Here is a 22,306-nt window from a genome sequence, read left to right as displayed (position 1 = left end):
GCAAGAGACTTAAATTTGAAAGACGCACTCCAGAACTGAAATCGAAAGAATGCTGTACAAGAAAACGGTTAACCAAAAACTTTTAAAAAAACACGTTTGCATTAATTGCTTCAAACGTGTTTCAAGAGCCAATAAACAAAAATTATTGTTTTTGTGCGATATATGCAAAAGTTTAAAACTGGACTTTTAAGAATCGAAACGATCGGAGAATGAAGATATCTTAAGTGAATTCGAATTTCTTTCTTCAACCATAATCTTGCTACATTTTAGCACTGAATTGTCCTAACGAGAAAATTTTGTTCCGAAAATTCAAATTGATCACAAAACACAAAAGTTGAACAGATAGCACATACAATGACCTTAATCTGAATTTTATTATTTATAGGGTAATAAATGATTGAGTGATTAATTATAATTGATTGAAATGATGGGGGAGAATTTCATCGATATTAAAGGGAAAGGAATTGATACTAAATTAAAGTCAAAGAAAAATATAATACTTATTACGATTGAATACGAAACATGAGAAAATGAACGAATATAAATACACCACAAAACTATAAACTAACCATTATTATTTATATTTCAGCATTGTTATTATAGACAGTTATATGTAAATATAGATAAAACAGCAGGATTGAGTTTGCAACAAAATGCAGAATAAGAGTCAAGTTTCAAGGTTATAATGAAAAGAATTATTGGGGAAAGATTAGTATACTGTGAAATATTCAAACATGTGTCAAATATCTGTAATCATTTTTGATAGCAATTTCCATAGAATGTTTTTTTTAAAAAAAATTGTATAGACTGATACATGGTTGAATTGTGCATAAAAATATAAGGCTTTTTCAAAGGCGGTTTTAGCTATTTTTCGGTTGTTAAAAGTTTAGATGTTACGCAATATTTTCCAATGAATACAATTTGTTGTGTAGAATATGTGCATTTGCAGTTTCGTGAAATGTTCCCAATGAATTATTCGATGTTCGTTCATGAGTAATCATTTTCTTGGTTTCTTCGGTTGCTTTATAAATATGAAAGTTGTTTGTCGTTTTTTATTGTCTTCTGTTTTGATGTCGTACTGTTTAATATGAAGTTGCTATTGTGCTGGTACTGCCGAAATTTATTTGAAATTGAAAGTTGTCAGACATAGAACCGTTTTGTAGTTGAATATGTTTTTTTTAGAAAACAGCGTTTCGGTTTAATGCCTGAAAATAGCTGATGCAAAGCATGAACAGCATTTTGCTTGTTTATACGTAATCAAGGCGACAAAAATTGTGCTTGTGTTCTCATATTGTTGTGATGGTCTTCAATTACGTTTCAAGAACACACGAAATTGTCGGATCAGTATTTAGTTCAATTTCTCAATTTTTTTATGTCGCTGCTAATAAGTTGCTGCAAAAACAAGATGTCAGACATTATTTTTTTTCGATTTTGATCTTCACTTTTCACTCTTGTTTCTTGTCATTGTCAGCTTTATTCGTGACTCCATTCATGCTCTCGTACAAGGACGACTCATTGTTGTTTGTGGCCTTTGACTTGTTTGTTTTTGTTGTTGATGTTGAGGATGAGGTTCTAATGTAACTCCTGATATAGAACTGAAGGAATAGGATGACGAATGAGACCATGTAACAGACTAGGAAGTAGTAGATGAACCTGTGTCTAGGGTTGCAGTTCATCCACAGGGCACTGATTCCATGGTGGATTATCAGAAAGAACTGGATCTAAACAGAGATTCAATTCCACACATGTACGGAAGATGAACGGGAGCTGTTTCCATATAATCTGCTTGCTTGTCCTATTCTGTTATGACACTTCCATTGCCACTTTAATTGAGTGGCTGTTATGACACACTTTAATTGAGTGGCTTAGGTGACGCAATAATTATGGATCTATTCTGTTATGACCCTTCCATTGCCCTTCATGACCCCCATTTGCAAATCATGAGTACACTTTAGGACGGCGTAAACTTTATGTGCCCAGCTGGGGTGACAATCTGGGTCTATCTACACCTATCTTAGATATTATGATATCATACAAAATACATTAATCAAATATATGACAGCATATTCAACACTATAGATTCTTATGGCCCAAAAAAAAGCATAAAAAATTATGCACCATATTTTTGATTTAACAGGCTTATTTTCATGTAGCAGTAATATTAAATGTAGAAAAATCGACCCACCGTGGTCTTTTCATAGTTAAATAATCAAATATTTGCCTAACTCTATAAATGGTTCTGTGAAAAGTAATTTTGCGAAGTGTTTCTGAAACAAAACGAGAGTTAAAACATAGTTGAAAATTTCTTACAAATAATTTATGCACATTTTACAAAAACAATTACATGATTCACAAAGTCTTTTTTATTGAGCTTTGGGGCCTCATAAAATGTACAAAAAGTTTTTCCTTTGACCAAAAGTTAAGAAAACTATCTGTAAACTTTCTGGGGCAAAAAAACAGTTATTAAAAATTGTAAGTAGTGCAATCAAAATGTGCTGTGCAATTTAGATTGTTTACCGATCGGCGTTGCAATCTTAGAGATAATGCACCGACATAATCTGATTATCATTTTCACGATTTATTACCCGTATTGGTACTTGGAATCTATCGAGTAAGACCTTAAAGTGTTTTTGATGAAATAGCAAGTGGTCTGTGTTTCTGTAGCTGCTTGGTTAATACAATGATTTTTCTAACCTGCTAGTAAGCTATTTTATTTTATTGCCATGAAATAGATAGGTTGATTTTAAAGTTAAGGCTAGTTTTGAACATTGATGGTTTTAGCTAATTAACTGGCGTTGCAGTGACAACTGTTGCGTAATTTGTGTTGATGGAAAAAATTGTCAACGCCCAGTGCACTGCCGACTGTGCTATTTGGCCCTTATTGGTGTTCTGCTGCAACCGACTCTATATTAGCAACAAGCTTTACTTAGGAGTGAGAACAATAGAGATCACTCAAAAATGAAGAACGAAAGCGTGAAAAAGTCAATTGAGAAGTCAAAGAATGTTAAGAATGTTCTAGAAGAAAAACGCAAGAACAGTTAAGCAAAAAATTTGCATAAAAATGCCAACACGTTTACATTAATTGCTATGAACTTCGTTCAAGAGCAATTAACCACTAATAAAATTTAAAGTAAAAAAAACTCGCGCCAAATTTGGCGCACTTTTCATTTACTTAGTGAAAGCCGTAGTGAACGGCTTTCACTGAATTCAGCTGCTGGCACTTGTCAATGAGTGAGAAATGCAGATCACGCGAAACAAAAAATTCAAGGGCACAAAGGTCACTCGAAATGTCAAAACGGTCAAGTAAATTTTTGCATGAAAAAGACATACGTTTACAACAATTGGTTCAAACTTCGTTCGAGAGCAATTAAAATTCTTCTTATGTGTTTTAACATTGTTTTGTGATCAGATTACGAGTTTTTATATGTATTGCATATACAACTGTATATTGTTTATATACCAACAGTAGCGATAAGAGTAATGAATTCGTACTCTGTTTGACAAAACAGCCGAACGAGTTATGCAATGACAATTGTTTAGAAACAATAGCACACGGTTTTTATCGCCCTCTCAATATTAATTCCTGCAAAATGGTGATTCACGCTACTCGCATTTCTCAATATTGTATTTAAAAATTGGTTAGATAGTAAACCAGAAATCAGTTCTTTTCGGGTCCGAAGAAAATCAACACGACCCAAATTTAGGCACAAATGTCGAATTAAAAAAGGCGTTAAGAATTGCATCATGATTTTAAAAAGCTCACAAAATGAGTTTGACAAGTACGCTTAGCTTGGTTTGAAAAACAGGGAGATTGACTGCTTACAATTTGTAGTTTGGTGAGGTGTTTCTTCCACCAGAGGTACTTCTGGAACTCTGGACCCAGGGCAGCGAAGAAGTAGTAGCTGTACATTATCACATGGATCACCACATTGAACAGCACTGGGGCAAAAGCTGAAATATTTCAAATACTCTTATAACTAGAGTTAATGCAGCTGCTGTTAATTAAGTTAATTTTGCTGTTAATTAAGCATCATCGCGCATTTAATCATTGCCATCGGATCTTGCTTGTAGATAAATCGTGGCTAATTGTTTTCGTGGTTAATTGGTTATAATAGAAACTAAGGATGACTTGACAACCTTGGTGTCAAAAGAAACGTTCGATTTGTAATTTCTTGGTAGTAATCCTTAGGTCTTCGATATTTTGTGACATTAATCCATATATTTTTGGAACAAAAATACTTCTGAAATCCTATTGGTAAAAAATTTGTTGGCGAAACTGAACTTTTTGAGATCAATTTTATCTATTAAAAAGCAACAAATGTTTTAAAATTGAATGTTGCCGAGTACCGCAAATTTTGAGAGCATTAAATTTATATTGTCATTACCATATCCTGAAATGAAGTTAAATAAGTGAAATTAGGGATCTATCCTGTTTTGCCCCCCCCCCCCCCCCCAGCTTAGCGGGCTTATATTTTTTACGCCCCAGGCGCACGGGCTATTTTTTTACATGGTAATCTGCTATATAACAACATATACTTTGTAACGGGGGGGGGGGGGGGGGGCGTAGAAAACACTGGGGTGGGGGGGGGGAGAGAATAGATCCGAAATTAGTTATGATTACTAACCATCTCCAGTGGGCATGAAAGTGACGATGATCCACATGAGTACACTCATACTGGCATGGTGGTAACAGTGGAGGAAGGAGACGTGAGTGAACTTCTTTCTCACAATGAAGAAGGCTGTGTCCAGGAACTCTATGATCTTAGTCAGGTAGTACAGCCACAGGGCACGTGCATGCTAGAACACACTAAACATGTAACAATGCTGTCAGGACAAAATTCCCGATCCGCCAATATACCCAATGTACCAATATAACCACTGTCTCTCATTATACTCAATATGTAAAAAAATACCCAATGCTATAGAAATTCGTTTCTAAGTTTAGCCTATCGGCTAATAGAACCACAGGTCTCGTCGTTGGCAACCATGCGAGTACCATTTCATGAGGCACGGGGGGGGGGGGTGTCAAGCGCCTTAATGCGTCCTGATTGCAAGGACGAGTACACGAGTCGAAGTCGACGTCTATTTATCGACTGTCATTAGTGTTAATCCTTCGGCAGCCGTTTAATTTCAGCCTGTCTTATTCTGTTATCCATATGACCTTGAAGGTTGTACTTATTATTTAATCTGTACCTGTCAGCTCAGTGAAAGCGGATTGAGTTCGCTTTCACTTTTGTCTCTTCTGACCTTTGAATTAAACGTGCGAACTAAAACTTTCTTGCTATAATACGACTCATCTTGAAGCGTCGCGTCTGATCATAGTGATCTACGGCTGAATTTGTTTGAAAAAGAGTGATTTTGAGCTGGAACCTCGACCTGGGTTGTACCATTAACCATTTTATTCTCATACGATTGAACAGATTTGAAGGGGTAATTGTTGTTCTTACCCTGGTATTTCTGGGTGTCACTCTGAAATCCCCTGGCTCACACAACCAGTTGCAGCCTTCAATTGTCGCCACTATCTGTGAAACACACGAAACTTGTGAAAGAAAAAACACTTAATGTTATATTTGGAAGAACGGGTGCATACAATTCCAAAAATTCGAAGAATTTATATACTTTGGGGAGGTGTAATTTTTTCTTTTTCTAAATTTTATTAGCTTTATCTACAATGAACGTCAAAACTAAGTTGGCACTGGTTTCACTGGGTTAAAAACTTATTTTCTACTATCTACCCACGTAATTGTGCATTGTTTTAGCCCTCTTCATGATTTCTTTAAAAGTTTGTTAATTTACAACTTTCATACAATGAGAGTTCTATGACTACAACTTTTCATAGACGCCATAATATGAAGTTTTAATTTTATAACTTTTTGAATTATGGGGTCAACCCGGGACTACAGTAGTGCTCAGCACATGCTGTGAAATTGAATAATGTGCAGCGGTAAGTTAAATATCACTATGAAAAATTGATGATGTCACTCCAAGTTTTACAAGAAAAAGAGATTAATATGTGACTGACCTCTTCTAGAATGTATGCATTTGAGACTATCATGAATATGTTGTATGCCTGCATGACTGGCTTCACTTGCATCTCCTTTCTGGACTGCATCAGTCTGGGTCCATACAGACACATGTAGAGATAAGCACATACACACAGTCCAATTGTACGCACATCACCCAGGAGGAAGAAATCCTTACTCAGTTCACCTGAATCAAACAATCGATTAAAAAGTAATAATAATAGTAGTAAAAATAAATTGTTTCTACTAGTTATTCAGAATCATCAAATTTTTATGAGTGTAGGAATACATTCTCTAATTTTGCTGACTGAGAGCACAATTGGGCTGATGGCCCGTTATCAAGTGTCTCGTTCAAATTGGTTGGTTGACAAATATAAAAAAATTTGATTTGGTTCCATAAGTACCAAAATTTTTTGAAAACAAAACAATAATTTTCGAAAAGGCATCTGCTACATCTATTCAACAACTCCCATTTATCAGAAAAAAATTCTTCGATCCGATAATTTTTGGCAATACTTGGTTCCTCCACAAAAATCTTGTCTAAAAAACAATTTTGTGGTTAATATAGTGAAATTGGTTTTTTTTTGGTGTAAAATATGGTAATTGTTCCGACCCAATTTAGTGGGGGAGGAACTATATACTCAACTGGTTTTTTTGTTCAGTCAGTTTTCGCCGATCGATAAATGTTTTGTACAGGATTGTGATTGGTATCCTTAGAAAGCTTGTCCAGGTTAGAATTTCAAATTGAACTTTTTTTTGAAGTTTGATTTTTCCGAGGTGTTATGGAGGTTCAAAAATAAATGAACGTTTGTTAGCTTAGCTCCCGTTTTGTTCAGTTTTTTGTAATTTTTGCTCAAACTTTGAGCATTTTTTGCTAAAATATGATAAAGTTGTTAACGATATTTCTATTTGTTCGACGTTTAAGGATAGAAGAGATTCAGTGAAATATTTAATTTAACTTTTTTGCCAAAGTTTTAGCTAAACTTTTAAAAACTCAGCACTTCTCTTTTTTCATATAAAAATTGCATTAAATATGCCTATTTGGCTTACTTTGTCTAGTTTGACCGGTGGTGCAGATATAAAAGGCGCTGAAACAAATTTATTTTACTCAGTTAGGGGCTAATTATACCTAGGGTTTCTCACAAAGTTTTCTGCAAATAACACTTTTGCGGACTTTTGGTAATTTAAACCGAGATCAATAAAATGCATAGTTTATTATTGAAAGATTAATGTTTTTGTTTGCCAAAAAAATCAGGCAATTTTTTAGTAAAATTTGCGTTTGAAAACAGCCGCACAGCGAAAGCAAGGTCAGTTTTGATCTCATTGTTGGTTCTTGCAGAAATCGATTTGTGTTTCGGGTCTGTCCTTTTTGAAACACTTTTGCACTTTTTAACCAAACTTACAAAAAAAGTCTTCTCTTGAAAGTTAAATTAGTAGGAGCTCTCTTTACGTTCCAATAATGTGCAATGAAACAGTGTAATGAATTATTGTGTTTTATGAGTAAATCTCATAGTTTTTAAGACTCCGACAGAATGTTTTTGTAATTTTTCAACGAATTCTTGTAATTTGCTAGCATTTGATGTTGTTTCGGTAGTTTTTTGACTGAGTGTACTTAATTAAACGTCTAATTTGGTATCTAGGGAGTTATTACTGATACTATTTAATGCTTTGAGTTCATATATCATGGTTTTTGGTAAAATAATTCTATAAGCATCCAAAATTCATCATTTATTTTTTCAAATTTTGGTCAAAATACCGTGTGGATTCTTTTATGTTCTATTGGAAAATGAATAGCAAGTCTAGTTTTGGTCTCGTTGTGGATTTTGTAGCTAAATGTTTTTTCGGATTGTAATAGGGCGCTATATATTTTTTGGAAAACTTCTGCATTTTTGTGTTTTTTGAATGTTAGTTACACTCAGAACGAATTCAAATCAAGCCTCAATTGTTAACAGTTCAAATTTGCGTTAAAAAAGGCCAATAAAAATACTTAAAGATTTCAGCAAAAAGCGTATGGTTTGTTGGCTCCAACACATGTTGCATAAAATTGACTGCGATATTTTGAGTTCTGCGGGTATTCAGCACCACTTTCATTATTCAGTCTCAGCAAAGCGTGAGCCTGAGGTTGCTTTCATTTCCATGTGAATATTTACGCAGTGTTCATTGCTGTAATATTAACTCAATAAGAGAGTTTTGGTGGTACTAAAAGTTTTTGAATAATTTGTTTTTCGTGTTTTTACGTTTTTCAATTTTTGAGGTTCGATTTTGCATTTTGATGTTGACTTGTATTATGATCAAATTTGTGGCATATTATTGACAAGTTACTTATCACATTAGTGGCATTTAAATTAGGCACAAGTCCTTTTATTTAAAAATTTTAGTGTATGAATTCTGATCTGATAGGCTTCGACATCGTTTCCTCACAAAATTGAAAAGTTTTTTGATTTTTGCTTGTCGTTGTTCTTTGTAATCGTATAACACTTTGGATATTGACAGATCTCAAAGGTAACTTAGCATGAATATAATGATGAAGCCATTGAATGATATCAGTTAATTTCATTAATTTGAGTTTAAATTCTTGTTCATAAACTGTAAATGTATTCTCTAAAATCAGCCGTTTTCTGTATACTTGTTAGATATTCTCAATAAAGACAGATCCCATATTTTTCTGGTTAAATGCAAGTCATTTGGTCTAGTTTACTTTTCATCTGATGCTCTTTCGAATTCTTCATTAGGTTTTTAAAAAAATCGTTAGTTTTAGTTGACAGTAAAACTTGTTGTTTTTATTGATTTTAGTCCTTCTTGTCTCCTATTCTCTGTAAGGGCAGGCATCATCGACCGTCTAATGAGTTTTCGTTTCATCTGTATAGTGGCTAACGCTTGAAGTAGATTTACGAATTTGATAGACCTATTATTTTCCAATAGAAAGCATTTTTTTTAAAGTTTTCTATCTCTTCCTCGTTTGGTGGACAAATAAGTAAAAAAAATTGCTTGAGCGGGGTCGGAACATTATGTACAAACACACAAAAACAGGCCTCATTGTTTGAAAATATTTAAAACAGCCAGCAGGAAAAAGATTGAAAAAAACCATTCGAATTAGAATGCACAACTTATAAACAAGATTTTAATTTCATCTTTCGATATCTATTTTTTTAATTAACTATTATAACTTAAAAAAACTTATGAAGATTATATTTGAAGAGGAGGTGATAAATAATTTCATATCAAAATTTGATCCTAGCACCCTAAGTTTATTGGGTGGAAAGTTCTGGAGGTCTGAAAAAAAAGATTTTTTTCTTAGACCATTGCATGACGTATCGAAAAGGCTAGATTATTATGTCCGATGTTCAGCAGAAAAAAGATGCGACATTCAAAACGATGGAAACAATTCAGAACATATCTATTATCTTATTTTTGAAAATATTTAGCACTGCCAGATTTTCGGACACGTATTTGTGGCTAATCAATTCAGCAAAAAATAGAAGCTCTACGCTAAAATTATGTTTTAAGCTGTCATTAATAAAGAACGTTAGCAAAACCGGGAGTGACCACTGTTTTTGGAAGCCTCTTATGAATCAAACAATCTGCAATAGCAAAGTGGAATTGAATGGGAAATCTATATAGCAGATACGATAGATACCGATTTATGTTGACAAAAGGTATATTTATTAATAATGAATCTCTAATGAATCTCTAATTTTAATTATATTTGAATATGTATTCATATGCATATAAACCTTTCTAATACTCTTGACTTCTTTCAAAAAAACTGCTTATCACTCATTAATATTTTTCTGGCATTAAGATTGCCAAAAGTCTTTTTCGACCCCTAAAACTATCGGAAGCAGCTCAAACTCAATGGTAGGTCTCAAAACAGCTCAGATCTGTTATTTATTTACCGTTTGGCTGAGTTCTGAGAGGGCTTATTTCTGTGTTCAATCATAATAATCATACCGCTTATAAGACTGGATCTACTTGTTCAACAACGATGTTGACAACTTCTATTAACAAAATTCATTGAACATCAATAACAGATCGCATTGCCTTTATCAGGAGATTTTTGGAAAGTATATTAAAAACATAGCTGGTAGAGTGCCAGAAAAAAACTGCAATATAGTTTTGTATATCTGCAGTATCAACAAATTTTAAGAAAAAGACCAAAAAGAAGTTTTATTGAACGCTGGGTTGTTATATTTTGAAAAAGAATCTGTAGAATTTATTGTTGCTTCTATCAATTGCTCTTAAACAACCTTCAATTGGAGTGACGCTAACAAACAAAAACGTCTCTCCACAAAGAGTGAAAAAAGACGCCAGGCGCACAATTCAATTAAAATTGCATGAAAGAATGTACAAAAAGCAAATTAAAGTGATTGTGACGTCATCTAGCCGTAACAAAAACTTTGACGACGACAAAAAAAATAGCAGGGCAGTTCCTGAATAACCATCCAAAGAATTAACTTAACTAATAATCTTACAATGAAAATTTACAGCAACATCAACTTAAGACAGTCAACAAAACCTCATTAAAACCAAATGACCGAAAAAACCAAAAAAAAAGCAATTAAACATTTTTTTCCATGAAATAGTGCTTTAAGAATCCCTATAAACAACAATAATTACTGATAAACATGAATCCATGCGTCCTTAGTATGAATACGTATTACAAAGCTCAGAACATGACAAAAAACGAGAACATAGGCACTATTTTTTTAATCAAAACTCCTAAAAATGACCTCTTAACCGTGAATTGAGGCCTTCCCAGCAGCTGCACCACTCCTTCAAAGATTTGAAGGACTATTTAAAGCAATTAAGGGTCTCTAACTAAACTTATTGCCTAATGGGTGCTACCTCTTTATCTAGATTTGAAAGGTCAAAGTCCTTGAAAAGTGCGTAAAAATATCTTACAAAAAGACAGAGCACCAATATAATCCAAACACTTTGTATTGTAGAAAATAAAGCACACCATTTCAATCCAAATACTTCTAATTGTAAAAACAAAAACCAAGCGTAGGACAATAATAGCCCGAGCTATCGTTTCGCGGCTATCAAATAAATATCTGCTCACTAGTATTAACACCAAAAAAAATAAAACTAAAACAAAAACTTGTCCATCCTAAGCACCAGAATTGAATTTTTTTTAGCGTTAGCTCAATATCAGCATTAACTTGCAGTGGAAAAAAACAAATTCTCCAATAATATTGAAGCTGAAAATGGCATCAAAAACATCTGTTTAAAGTTAACACTAAGTTCTCATATTTAAAGAAAACTGCTGCTTAAAGAAAACTGGCAAAATTCTATTCTAGATTTTCCTGTAAGTAGGCCAATAGGTTTCTCTGAATTCAGATTAAATAAAGTTCAAATGAATATGCGTCGATTAGTAAAAACAAAACAGACCAGCGTCGGGCAAATTGCTCTCAAACGATCGGCGAGCAGTTGGCTTCGTCAGTAGCTAGCTTTATCTTAATTTAGAGGAAGTGAGGTGAAGGTAATAGGTGATGACATCACATCACACAACAGCAGTTGAAGTGCGGCATTAACAAAAGATTTACGAAAAGAGAGAAAGAGAGAGAGAGAGATTTAAACGTGAACAAGAAAATGAAGGAAAGAAACCCCAACCAACAGAGAGACAGAGAGAAGAGAGAGAGAGAGAGAGAGAGAGAGAGAGAGAGAGAAAGAAGTATTTTCTATGATGACATTAAACTCTGCAACTTCTAGTTTTCTAGCTTTATTAGTAATTAAATCATATACATAGAAAAAAAAACATGAAACGTACAAAATTTTAAAAAAAAGTTTTCACATTTTGCACAGAAAAAACGTTCAAAACAATTTTTTTCTCTCTTTAGATCTTCCATGTACCCCATCTGCAAGACTTAAAAAGTTTTGCTTGCCAGTAACGGTCGATATTACTATCTTCAGAATTATTTCATTGTCGCAGGAGACTAAACTATCCAGTATCCCTGTATCAAGCTTTAAAAATTTCACTGCCTCATAAAGATCCATATATTTGATCCATATAATTTCACAAAAAAAAACATAAAAAAATTGCAAGTTCATAAAAAAATAGCTAAAATTTGTGATAATTAAAAGTTGAAACCCATTTCATGGCCATTAAAAAATCTTCAGTAACTTTTTTATCAAATCTTTAAGGTTTTCTGACCACTGAGGTTGAAAAAACACCTGAATAATGACATTAAATCTGAAAAAAATTGAAAAATTAAAAATTTTGTGATGTTAAAACCTTTCCATTCGCGATATTCAAAATCCTTCTATTACAATTACAAATTACGTAGTACTCTATTACCAAACCCTAGAGGAGTCTTCTTGACACCTAGGGCTGAAAAAAATTCAAAAAAGACAGAACATTTTCAAAAAGGTTTAAAAAAGTTGTGAAAACTAGTATAAATTAGCTTGTTTTTGTTTTCGTTACCAAATCATATAACTCCAAAACTGGTCATAAAAAGTGTATCATTTTTAACAAGCCTCAATTTTAGACTGGTACAACCAAAAATTCGAAAAATGACGAAAAAAAAAACACAAAAAATTGCCACATTTTGGGCTCAAAACTCTTAAAAATAATCTTTTAACTTTAAACTACAGCCTTCCAAGTAACTTCACCACGCTAAACACTTAAAGGTCTACTAAACGCAGCTAAGGGCCTCTAATGAAACTTAATGCCCGCTCGGTGCTACCCGTTTATTCCGTTTTAAAGGAAGAAAAGTCAAATGGATCAGACGAAAAATGGGTCAAGCGAAATATTGCATTAAAAAAAGACCAACAGGACTAAAATAATTGACACAAATTTCGTTTGTGAGCAATTAAAAAACACAAGACACCACCAATATTATGTTAGCTAAAATTGATTTCAAAAACAGGCAGTTTATCATGCAAAACTGCAATTTGTGCGTTTATTTTTGTCAACGAGGGTATACTGAACGGCAAAAATAGGTTAGCACCACCTATTTTTACGAAGTAAAAATTCAATTTTTGAGGCAATATCACTCCAATTTAAAATCACAATTTGAATTTTTTGTACACCATTGATTGATGTATAATGTGAAATTGAGATAAAATTCACTTACAGAAATCCCAATTTAAAGTTGAACTTCATCTAAGTTTCACAGTAAGAGGAAAGTTGAGACAATATCACATTTTAATCACATCTTTTTATCTCTCTAAATGTGTAACGCAAATGCAAACTCAAGCATAGTTGAACAAACGTGAAAAATATCAGATTTTTTTATTGTTAAACCTGGATGATGTTCATCAACTTTACATTGAGATTTCTGGTAAGTGAACGTTGAATTTTATCAAAATATCATTGGTAGGCGAGAGGACAAGTGTAGGGGACCAAGGGTTAAAAAATTGTTTTCAAATTGTGATTTGAAGTTGAAGTAATATTGTCTTAAAAATTGAATTTTTACTTCGAAAAATAGGGGGTGATAACTTACTTTTGCTGTTCAGTGTATATCATAAGGGCCATAAGCAGCTTGAAGTAAATAAATTTTGTCTTACTTCTGTTTTCAGTCGTGTAGTTCTGAAGTGCCCCGTATATATCCATCTCGTCACAATAACAAACAATAATCTCTTTATGGTCTTTCGGGTTTTTTTTCCTTCGTTCACACTCGGGCTAGTTTTCTTTTCCGCTGAAGTTGAACGCCGTTAATGTTCAAAGATGCTCTGCAGATGTCAAATTTTCTTTGTCAAAATTGTCCGTTTTGTCCCACTTTTTGTCGCTCAGTTGACCTGAATTATTTCTGTTATTTCACGTCCTGTTTGAAACAAAAATGAACAGAAATGAAATAAGATATTTTATGTATCATTTTTTATAATTTAGCTAACTATATACACAATCTACAAAACAGCGAGTGAAAAATTTAAAAGTTGCGGTTAGAACTTACACATGTTTTTTCTCCACTATCTCAAATTAAAATAGGATAAAATAAAGTAATTTTTTCACACTTAATAATGTGAATTAATGGCTTTCCGATTCCATATTTATATGTTTGCAATTTTCCGTCAGTTTTTTATAGCAGAGTGTTGGCTTAGTAAAATATACGTTAATGTAAAATAGAAAATGCTCTGAGCTCTTATAAAAAATGGATAAATGCGCCACCAAAATCGAAGCGAAAGCTGTAATAACAATAATGTACAATTTTACATATACTGAGCTGGAAAAAAAAACAACTTAAACGTTGAGCGAAAAGCGAGTCATAGAAATTGGCGATATTGTTTTCCATTTTGTGATATTGTTTAAATGCTTATAAGGCTTCACCACGTTTTAAATGACAGATAAAAAGCCTTCATAATTTAAATGCCGTCGAATTTGTGCAAAAGTGCTTTTTTCACCGCGCTTGAACGGCTTAAAAACTGCTATCTTAGTCTTTTACTTTCTCAAAATATACCTGATTTTTAACGTTAAATTTGACTCTTGAAATACTAGATAGATTAATGACGAATTAATCTAAAAAGATAAATGATAGCTCTTGCATGCGACAAAAATTTTAGCAAAGTGATGAAGTTAAATATAGTTAAATCCAACCTCAAAATTGAAAAATTTATGCATAGGTGAGATTTTCCATTTAATGTCATTTTCTGCAATCGTAATATCAGTCAGACAATGATATGAAGATTACCATAAAAAAATGTTGCGCAACAAAAAATACAGCAAATGCTTTCTTTGCCACTTGTTTTTCTGAGAAAAAAAGATAATTAAAAAATTTCGAGCAAATAAGAAAATTTTCCTGGTAATCGCATCTTTGGAATGGTGACTTAATTCTTTTAAAGAAAGTAAAAAAGAAAGTAAAAACCATTTTACAAGTACTGAAAACAGATCTTTGAATTGGAACCAAGAAAAATCAAAAAGGCTTCAAAATCCGTAAAATATTGAGCATCAGCAATCTTTAGGAGACAGTCGACTTTTTTAGGAGAAACAAAAGAAAATAAACGTCTGTTTTTCACAATAGCACGCCCACAAGAATTATAGCTGACCTTAAGGTTTTTTCCCGTAATTAAGGGGGCTATAGGTTATATGACCACTAAGCTGGGGGGGGGGGCGAAATTGGAATCGTTGCATTATAGAAAACAATAGGTGAACTAGGCGATTAAAATCTTTGCTTTACTAGTGACGAACGTTTTAAGGGACGTAAAATTATCATCATCAGTGAGCGACTGTGAGTCAATCAAATCACGCTTTTGAATTGACCGTAAAACTCGAGCCACTGCAATGGGTCAAGATTATGCTGTGCAAGTTCCCGCCTGGTTGAACAGCTCCGTAATTAATGATCTATTGTCTGGTATTGCAAACGCCTTATGGTTAGTGTATATCACTCAAGGGCAATGAATTAAGATGGACACGTGGTGGGACATTAGATATTGACGGTGCAATATGTGTCTATGTATTTGGTTGCACACTATTCACCACAGCAGCACCTTGTTTGACGATTGATTGTTTGTGTTGTTGAAAACGCAAAAGACGCATTTTTAGGATGGTTTTAGGATGATCATGGTGTGCCATTTTCATTTAAGTTTTTCATTTTACAGTTTTGAAAACCGTTTGGGAGGGGAGGGAGATAATTTATCGCGAAGCTTGATCGGGAACACTGAGGTTGGGTGCAAAAAGTGAGCTCGGTTTTGGAGAAACATCGGTTACTACGGGTTCCAGATTGAAATTTTCTGGAGATTGGGTATTTGCAAATTAAAATTGAGTATTTCGATTGTATGGGCGGTGGGACGGAGGAGAACATTTTTCCCTGGCATTGTTTCTGAGTAGTAGTGTTTGAGGCTCGGGGAAGAAAATTTAATTGTTGTTGGTGGCATATGCGCTCCGCTAAACTGTATTTAGTGAGATTTGATGTTTTGATGTTTTATGTCCTCTGGTTTTCGCATTTTTAAGTTAAGTTGTGCTTGTGAAATTAGAAGGATGGTGTTGACAGAGCCCCTGAGGCGTGTACTGTACTAAACGTTCAAGGCATCAAATTAAATGTGGAAGACACTTTTTTGTTTTGGAAGTTCAAATTCAATAAGGTTCAGTACCAACTCAATTTTTTAAAGCAACGTAATGGCGTTTTGAAAGTACAAATCAACTAGTGGAACTTAGGGTCTTTTCCGTTTGTGTTCCCCAGCACATTGTGCGCCCCCAGTTACAGAGCACGTGCTATTATATAGTAATTGATTATGTAAAAATATGGCACGTGCGTCTGGGGACTGCAAATAATATGCACCTACTAAGCTGGGGGGGCTTAAACAGAAAAAAGTCGAAACTTAAACGGCACGGTTTTTTCGATGCTCTTTTGCCGCTTTTTGGGATAACGTTAGTGACGCATAAGTTGGTTCGTAATTGGTTAACAATCCTTCAGAAAACTTTTTGATAATAAATCGGAAACAACCTTAATCGGTATATAGCGTGGTTCTATTTACTTAAAATCAAATTAAAAAAACTTTTTCGACCGATTAGAAAGAGTTCTGTTCATATTTAATTTCTTGAATCTGATTGGTTAATGGCTCTTTGTGGAAAAAGCGTTTAACTTTTTGCATTCGTGACAGACTCAGCAAAAAAAAAACAAACTCCTTATTCATCTCACAGTTTCCATGGACATCCTGCTGTAAAGAGTTTTTTAGTTCTTTAGAGTTAAAAGGAAATTGTTACTGAAATTATTGAGTCTGGGGTATGCAAAAACAGGATCTTTTCCGTTTGTGCCCCCCAGCTTAGTGTGCCCATATTATTTGCACCCCCGACGGACGTGTCATATTTTAACATAATGATTCACTATGTAATGGCACGCGCTGTGTAACTGGGGGCGCATAACGTACTGGGGGGGCACAAACGGAAAAGGTCCCAAAAACATAAAGCAACAGTTTAGTACTTTTTTCATGTCTTATAAAAACTCAAAAGCTCCAGATGTCTGTAAATGATTACGTAAAAATATGTTTGTCTAAAAAAATGATTAGGTCAAATATTATGCACCCACTAAGCAGTTGTGTGCTTTTTTTTGGGGGGGGGGCAAACAGGAAAAAGATACGAAAAAATGCTACCTGTTTAAACTTTGATTGATAGAACCTGCCTTACCTGTGTGCTTAGTACTATACAGCGTGACTAGCGTGAGAAAAAACGATTAACCGTAAGAATTCAAAACGAATTTTCAAAGCGGCGGTTGAATATTTTGCAGAATAATCGGATTTGCCACTTCAATTTGAATACCTTTTCTTTTCATTGTGTAAAAATATGAACGCTCCTTTTTTTTTCGGTTAATAATTGATTTGTTGAATAGAAATTCCGCAATTACTTTTTTAAATTTCAGTGCTGACAAAAGTGAGGGGGGAAATTTGGAATCGAAGTTTTTTATGACGAAAGATAATTTTTTTATTTCTCTGCAAAAACGCATCAAACGCACTTCAACATATTTTGTCGTAAATGATCTATTATTAAAAGCTTTTTTAATATGATTGAATAATCGCAGTAAGTGTTTCCTGTTGCCAAAACAAATAATCCATACTTTGTCCCCCAGTGCACTTTTTTTTAAAAATCAAGGGGCCTACATTTTATGAACCATTCAGTGTAAGATTGTAGTTTTAATGTTGCGCCGTCTATATCATTGTGTCTATTCATCGGATCTTTTCCTTTTGTGCCCCCCCCCCCCCCAAGTACGTTATGCTCCCTCCCAGTTACAGAGCACGTGCCATTGCATAGTAAATTATTATATGTAAAAATGTGGAACGTGCGTCTGGGGGTGCAAATAATATGCACCCACTAAGCTGGGGGTATGCACAAATGCAAAAGATATCCTCTTTCCCATTAGAGCCCCCGTCGCCCCCAAGATCATAGAACGTATATCCCCCACCCTCAATCGATTTCCGTAAAATTAACACAATGGAGGGCTTGGATATTTTCTGTTTGTGCCCCCTCCCCAGCCTTGTGGGTGCATATTATTTGCACCCCCAGACGCACGTGCCATATTTTTACATAAAGATTTATTATGTAATGTCACGTGCTCTGTATCTGGGGGGGGGGGGGGGGTGGAAAATACGTACTGGGGAATGGAAAATATCCGAGGGCTTTAATAAAATTTTGGATCTGTTCTGTTTGCCGCCCCAAAAAAGAATTAAGAATTTTATATACGCCCCACTTACAAAGAACCTTACTCTGTAAAAAATAGCACGTGCGCCTGGGGGCGTAAAAGTTATATCAACATTAAGCGCTTGGGGGGGGGGGGGGGGGTGTTCAGAATACACCCACGAAAATATTTGATCTATTCTGGTCCCCCAGCTTATTTTATAAAGCTATAATTTTTAGGGAGGGTGGGGGGGGGGGGGGGGGGAGAAGGCTATAATGGCGGGGGATGGGAAAGTTATAACGGAAAAAGACTCAGAAATCCTAAAAATGAAAACACCGACTTACAGTAGTTTCAAAAGAGATTGTTTGATTGAACCAACCCAGGTGTGTAAAATGTAAAGTAAAATAGACTGTGTGCTATTTTGGGGTTGCTTAGTTACTCAAATAACACAATACACCACAGCAACTTATAAAGTGACGAAGAGAGAATAATAAATTGGGCAGAGGACAATAATATGTTCTTAATTCTTCAGCAGAAGAAAGAGAAAGAAAGAAAACAAAGAAAGAGCTAGAGGTCTTTAAGGATAAATTCTAATTGATTGAGTGTATGTGCACGTGGTCTATAAGCACCAAATTTCACCAAGAAGAACTTTCTCTTAGATTATAGGGGGATAGATACTTAGTTAGTTGATGCTCAAATGGCGCTTGTAGAACACATGAACAAATATTAGTTCAACTTTCAACCAAACAGACAAAAGCCTTCGGACAATGTTAAAATGGTATGTATGTTGAACATCTTGCCACGTACACTAGCGGAACAATTCTAAAATGACCCTCTCATCGTTGAGAGTTTTACCCATTCGTCCTTGAAATCGGGTGATTCTGACAAGAAGTTTGAAAGATAGTGAAATTGTGATGTTGAAAAGGTGTAACAAACTTTCAACTTACCTTGAGTTTAGTTAAGGTCGAGTTTTCACCATTAATATAAAGATGTAACTTATGAAGGCTGATATTATGAACAGATGTTGGAGCGTTCTTATCAAATATTTGCTCAGTATTATTTTGATAACCGAACCTTGATCGCTTATTTTGACTGCGTTCCTTAAAAGACCCTCAAACTATTCATTTACCAACTAAATAAAACAATATATTATACTTAAATTTGAATACAATTAGCCACAAACGTTTAAACCAAAACCAAAAAATTTGGTTTTAGACGCAAAACTGAAAACTAGATTGTTTTCAACTTTGAGCAAGAAACGTGTGTAAAAGCGAGCGTGCGTTCGATCAAAATATTTTTTAAAATGCCAGTGTAATAAAATTATCGCCTACTATTAATTATTGCACATAATTTACGCAAACATATACACTCTGATTTTGTTCAAAGCAGCACGACACAACCTGTTTTTTCACGCTTAAGTGACCATAGTATTGTCTCAGTTTGTGTGAACACATATGTATACGAAAACAGGCCTTATCATACCATTAATGGACCTTGAGATATACAATTTTGTATTACAATATTAAAATCTAACCATGATTTTTCATGTCCACAAAAACAATGACTATAACAAGTTTTAATGGCTTGCTTTAAAACTAAGCGAAATTGACGTCACAAATATTTGTTGTTACAAAATGTTTAAAAGGTTTATATCTGGCCACAAACAAATTGGGAACTGTAAAAATTGGAGTTAAATTTCGATTTAAAAAGTGCCCTGACAAGCTTTGTCTGGTTGAAAATGTTTCGATATTTCTACAATGGTTGTGTCCACCATCACCACTAGTTTTTACCGTTTTATCTTTTCCCCTTTTTAGTCATAGCCTGCTGCGTTTATTTCAGTGACAATATTGGCATCAATTATAACCAATTAAAATCTTTATAATCCAGATTGAGGTTATGGCCGCCATCACACAGATAGTTACTGGAATTTTGGCCTATTGAAAATTGAAAAAATTTTTATTACCCAGGAAAAAAATCTGAAAATCTGTAACTTTCTTAAAATGTGTGGATAAGTTTTTATTTTCGCAGAGAAGCAATTACAGACAAATCTATTTTGTTTTGAGAACATCAACGTTCAGTTGCTAAATTACCGCTGTGCTATATGCTTCTTTTGTTCTAATGCAAAAGTTTCTGAAAGAAAACAACAAAAAAAAACGAGCCAATTTGATCTGCATAGTTAACTAAGCTGATGAAATGTTGACATTTTTTTCAAATAAGTGCATTCTCAAACTTTAGCAAAAGAACTACAGAAGCTCATAGCACGATGTCAACTGCAATTGAACGTTGGTGTCCTGAGGACAACAAAAGTTCGTTTTCCCAGAGGCCTAATAGAGCAGCAGTTTTCCTTCAAAAAAGTTTTGAATAACTGATTGACGACTGAAAATATAAACAGTGAACTACAGAAGAAATGCTCCTTTATAGAGAAAAGATCAAACACATAAAAGTATGCCAAAACCCGTGACTTCATGTAAAAAAACTTAAAAGCAAAAAAAAATCCAAAAGGAAAAGAAACACTAAACAAAACTGCAATTCACAACAAAAAAATTGAAGAAGCTTGAGTAGCAAAAAAATAGCTTTGAAGTAATCGACCAAATTTCAAGTGAACATTTTTGTAAAGCTCAGTAAAAATTTGCGTAATAATTTATATGTAACAAGAAAAATATACAAGAAAAGCATTTTTCTTGATACACATGACATAGACTATTACGCAACTTTTTACCGAGCTTCAAAACAATGTTCATATGAAAATTAGATGTTTACTTTAAAACGAGTTAATTTTCTAGTTCTTTTGCTGCTCAACCTTCTTCAATTTTTTGTTGTGAACTGCAGTTCTGTTTAATGTTTCTTTGCCTTTCAGATTATTTTGCATTTTAGTCTCTATTGCGTGAACTCACTGGTTTTGGTACCCTTGATGTGTTCGATTTTATCTCTATAGAGCATTACTTCCTCCTGTTCGCTGTTTATATTTCCAGTCGTCAGTCAGTTATTGAAAAATTTTTAAATTAAAAACTTCGGAAATTTTGGGAAAAAGTAGAATATAAATCAGCGACTGCTCCCATTTGGGCTGAAAACTCGATCCACATTGGACAAAAACCGAGAAAAACATCAGACAGTCTCCCAAAACACTCAAGCGCCACAAATGGGCGGAATTCTATAAACAAAACAAGAATCATTTGCCGAAAGGCGAATGAGAGACAAACTGCACAACACAAAAGTTTAACATAATGCCTATACTGGCATCTGCTCTACTACTCATGTGCACATTTATACGAATAAAAAAATTAGCAAAACTTCCCGAAAAAGCGGGAAAGCTGGCCGTGAGATGAAAATATGCAGCGGCCTCTAAAAATGCGATAAAAAACGTTTCAGGAAACAGCAAGAAAATTAAAAGATAGACGGTCCAACAAATAGGGGCATTTTTTTGGAAATCCGGATTAGAAAGAACTCATGAACACGAGAACAGATAATTAAGAGGACGAATATAAGAAATAGAAGCAAAACTTAACCAAGTACTCAGCAAAATGTCATATTTTAAAATATTTTTAGGAACAGCTATTAAAAAAGCTATGAGACAACACCAAGGCAAGAATGAAGAGCTAGCTAAACTTTGGGATAACAAAACGTACATCAGGCCGTTGTTAGAATGGGTTAGGATCAACGCAGAATAACCCAAGCAAATAGATAAAACAAAAGAAATATATATTAAAATTCAAAATGTTGAACCTGATGAAATCGTGGTAAGACTTCGTAACCGGAAATGGCAAGAGCAGAGAAAAGCCAATACAGAAAGAATTTACACACAAAGAAAAAAAGTTAAAAAATTTTATTGAAAAATCTCATATTGAAATAATTAGACAGAAATGCAAAGAATTCTTAGGTTTTCTCATGTATTAAGGGCCCTCTTCAAATGCTCTTCAAATTTATGTACTTAAAGCAAATTTATTAACTCAGATTAAAAACTACTGTCAAAAGAGTTTTTGGTTGAGAAGATCTTAAGCAGAGACTATTTAATTGTTAACAAATACAAACAAAACACTTGCAAGTAGTATATCGATTCTGTGGAGTTTATTCTGACCTTTCAATCAATTGTTTCATACTGTAAAAACAATAGGCAAATACATTTCTCCAAATTTAACTTTTAACACAAACAAAGGACTTGAAAAAATTGAAAGAAAACAGAAAGGTGACGGTGAAAAACCGCCCCACCAAGCAAAGTTTCACCTCAGTAAACTTAAA

The 22,306-nt window shown here is 34.0% G+C and overlaps 1 protein-coding gene across 4 annotated transcripts; it reads right to left on the bottom strand.

Annotated features, from left to right (window-relative positions):
- Positions 1-294: 294 nt before the first annotated feature.
- Positions 295-19,364, bottom strand: LOC142352297 (very long chain fatty acid elongase AAEL008004-like). 4 transcript variants are annotated; one of them, XM_075404819.1, is made up of 7 exons: positions 19,018-19,364; positions 13,533-13,789; positions 6,023-6,210; positions 5,448-5,522; positions 4,626-4,797; positions 3,824-3,951; positions 295-1,721 (listed from the first exon to the last, which is right to left on the bottom strand). In XM_075404819.1, exons 2-7 carry the CDS (start codon positions 13,576-13,578, stop codon positions 1,446-1,448), a joined length of 885 nt encoding a protein of 294 aa, XP_075260934.1. In that variant the 5' UTR covers positions 13,579-13,789; positions 19,018-19,364; the 3' UTR covers positions 295-1,445. The 4 variants fall into 4 exon arrangements, with proteins under 4 accessions (XP_075260934.1, XP_075260936.1, XP_075260937.1 ...); XM_075404821.1 differs by lacking the exon at positions 19,018-19,364 and adding an exon at positions 18,415-18,719; XM_075404822.1 differs by lacking the exon at positions 19,018-19,364 and adding an exon at positions 17,086-17,203.
- Between the last annotated feature and the right edge of the window lie 2,942 nt (positions 19,365-22,306).

Source organism: Convolutriloba macropyga, chromosome 13 (genome assembly GCF_964194025.1).
Source record: "Convolutriloba macropyga chromosome 13, txConMacr16.3, whole genome shotgun sequence".
Classification (NCBI taxonomy): Eukaryota; Metazoa; Xenacoelomorpha; order Acoela; family Convolutidae; genus Convolutriloba; species Convolutriloba macropyga.
The sequence above is the reverse complement of the archived record's forward strand: the minus strand, read 5'-3'. Positions and strand labels throughout refer to the sequence as shown.

Coding starts and splice junctions, on each gene's coding strand:
- LOC142352297 (XM_075404819.1), bottom strand. CDS start 13,578: ATGGATATATACGGGGCACTTCAGAACTACACGACTGAAAACAGAA. Junction 4,798..5,447: donor TGACACCCAGAAATACCAGG/GTAAGAACAACA, acceptor AGTGTGTTCTAG/CATGCACGTGCCCTGTGGCT. Junction 3,952..4,625: donor TTTCATGCCCACTGGAGATG/GTTAGTAATCAT, acceptor GAAATATTTCAG/CTTTTGCCCCAGTGCTGTTC.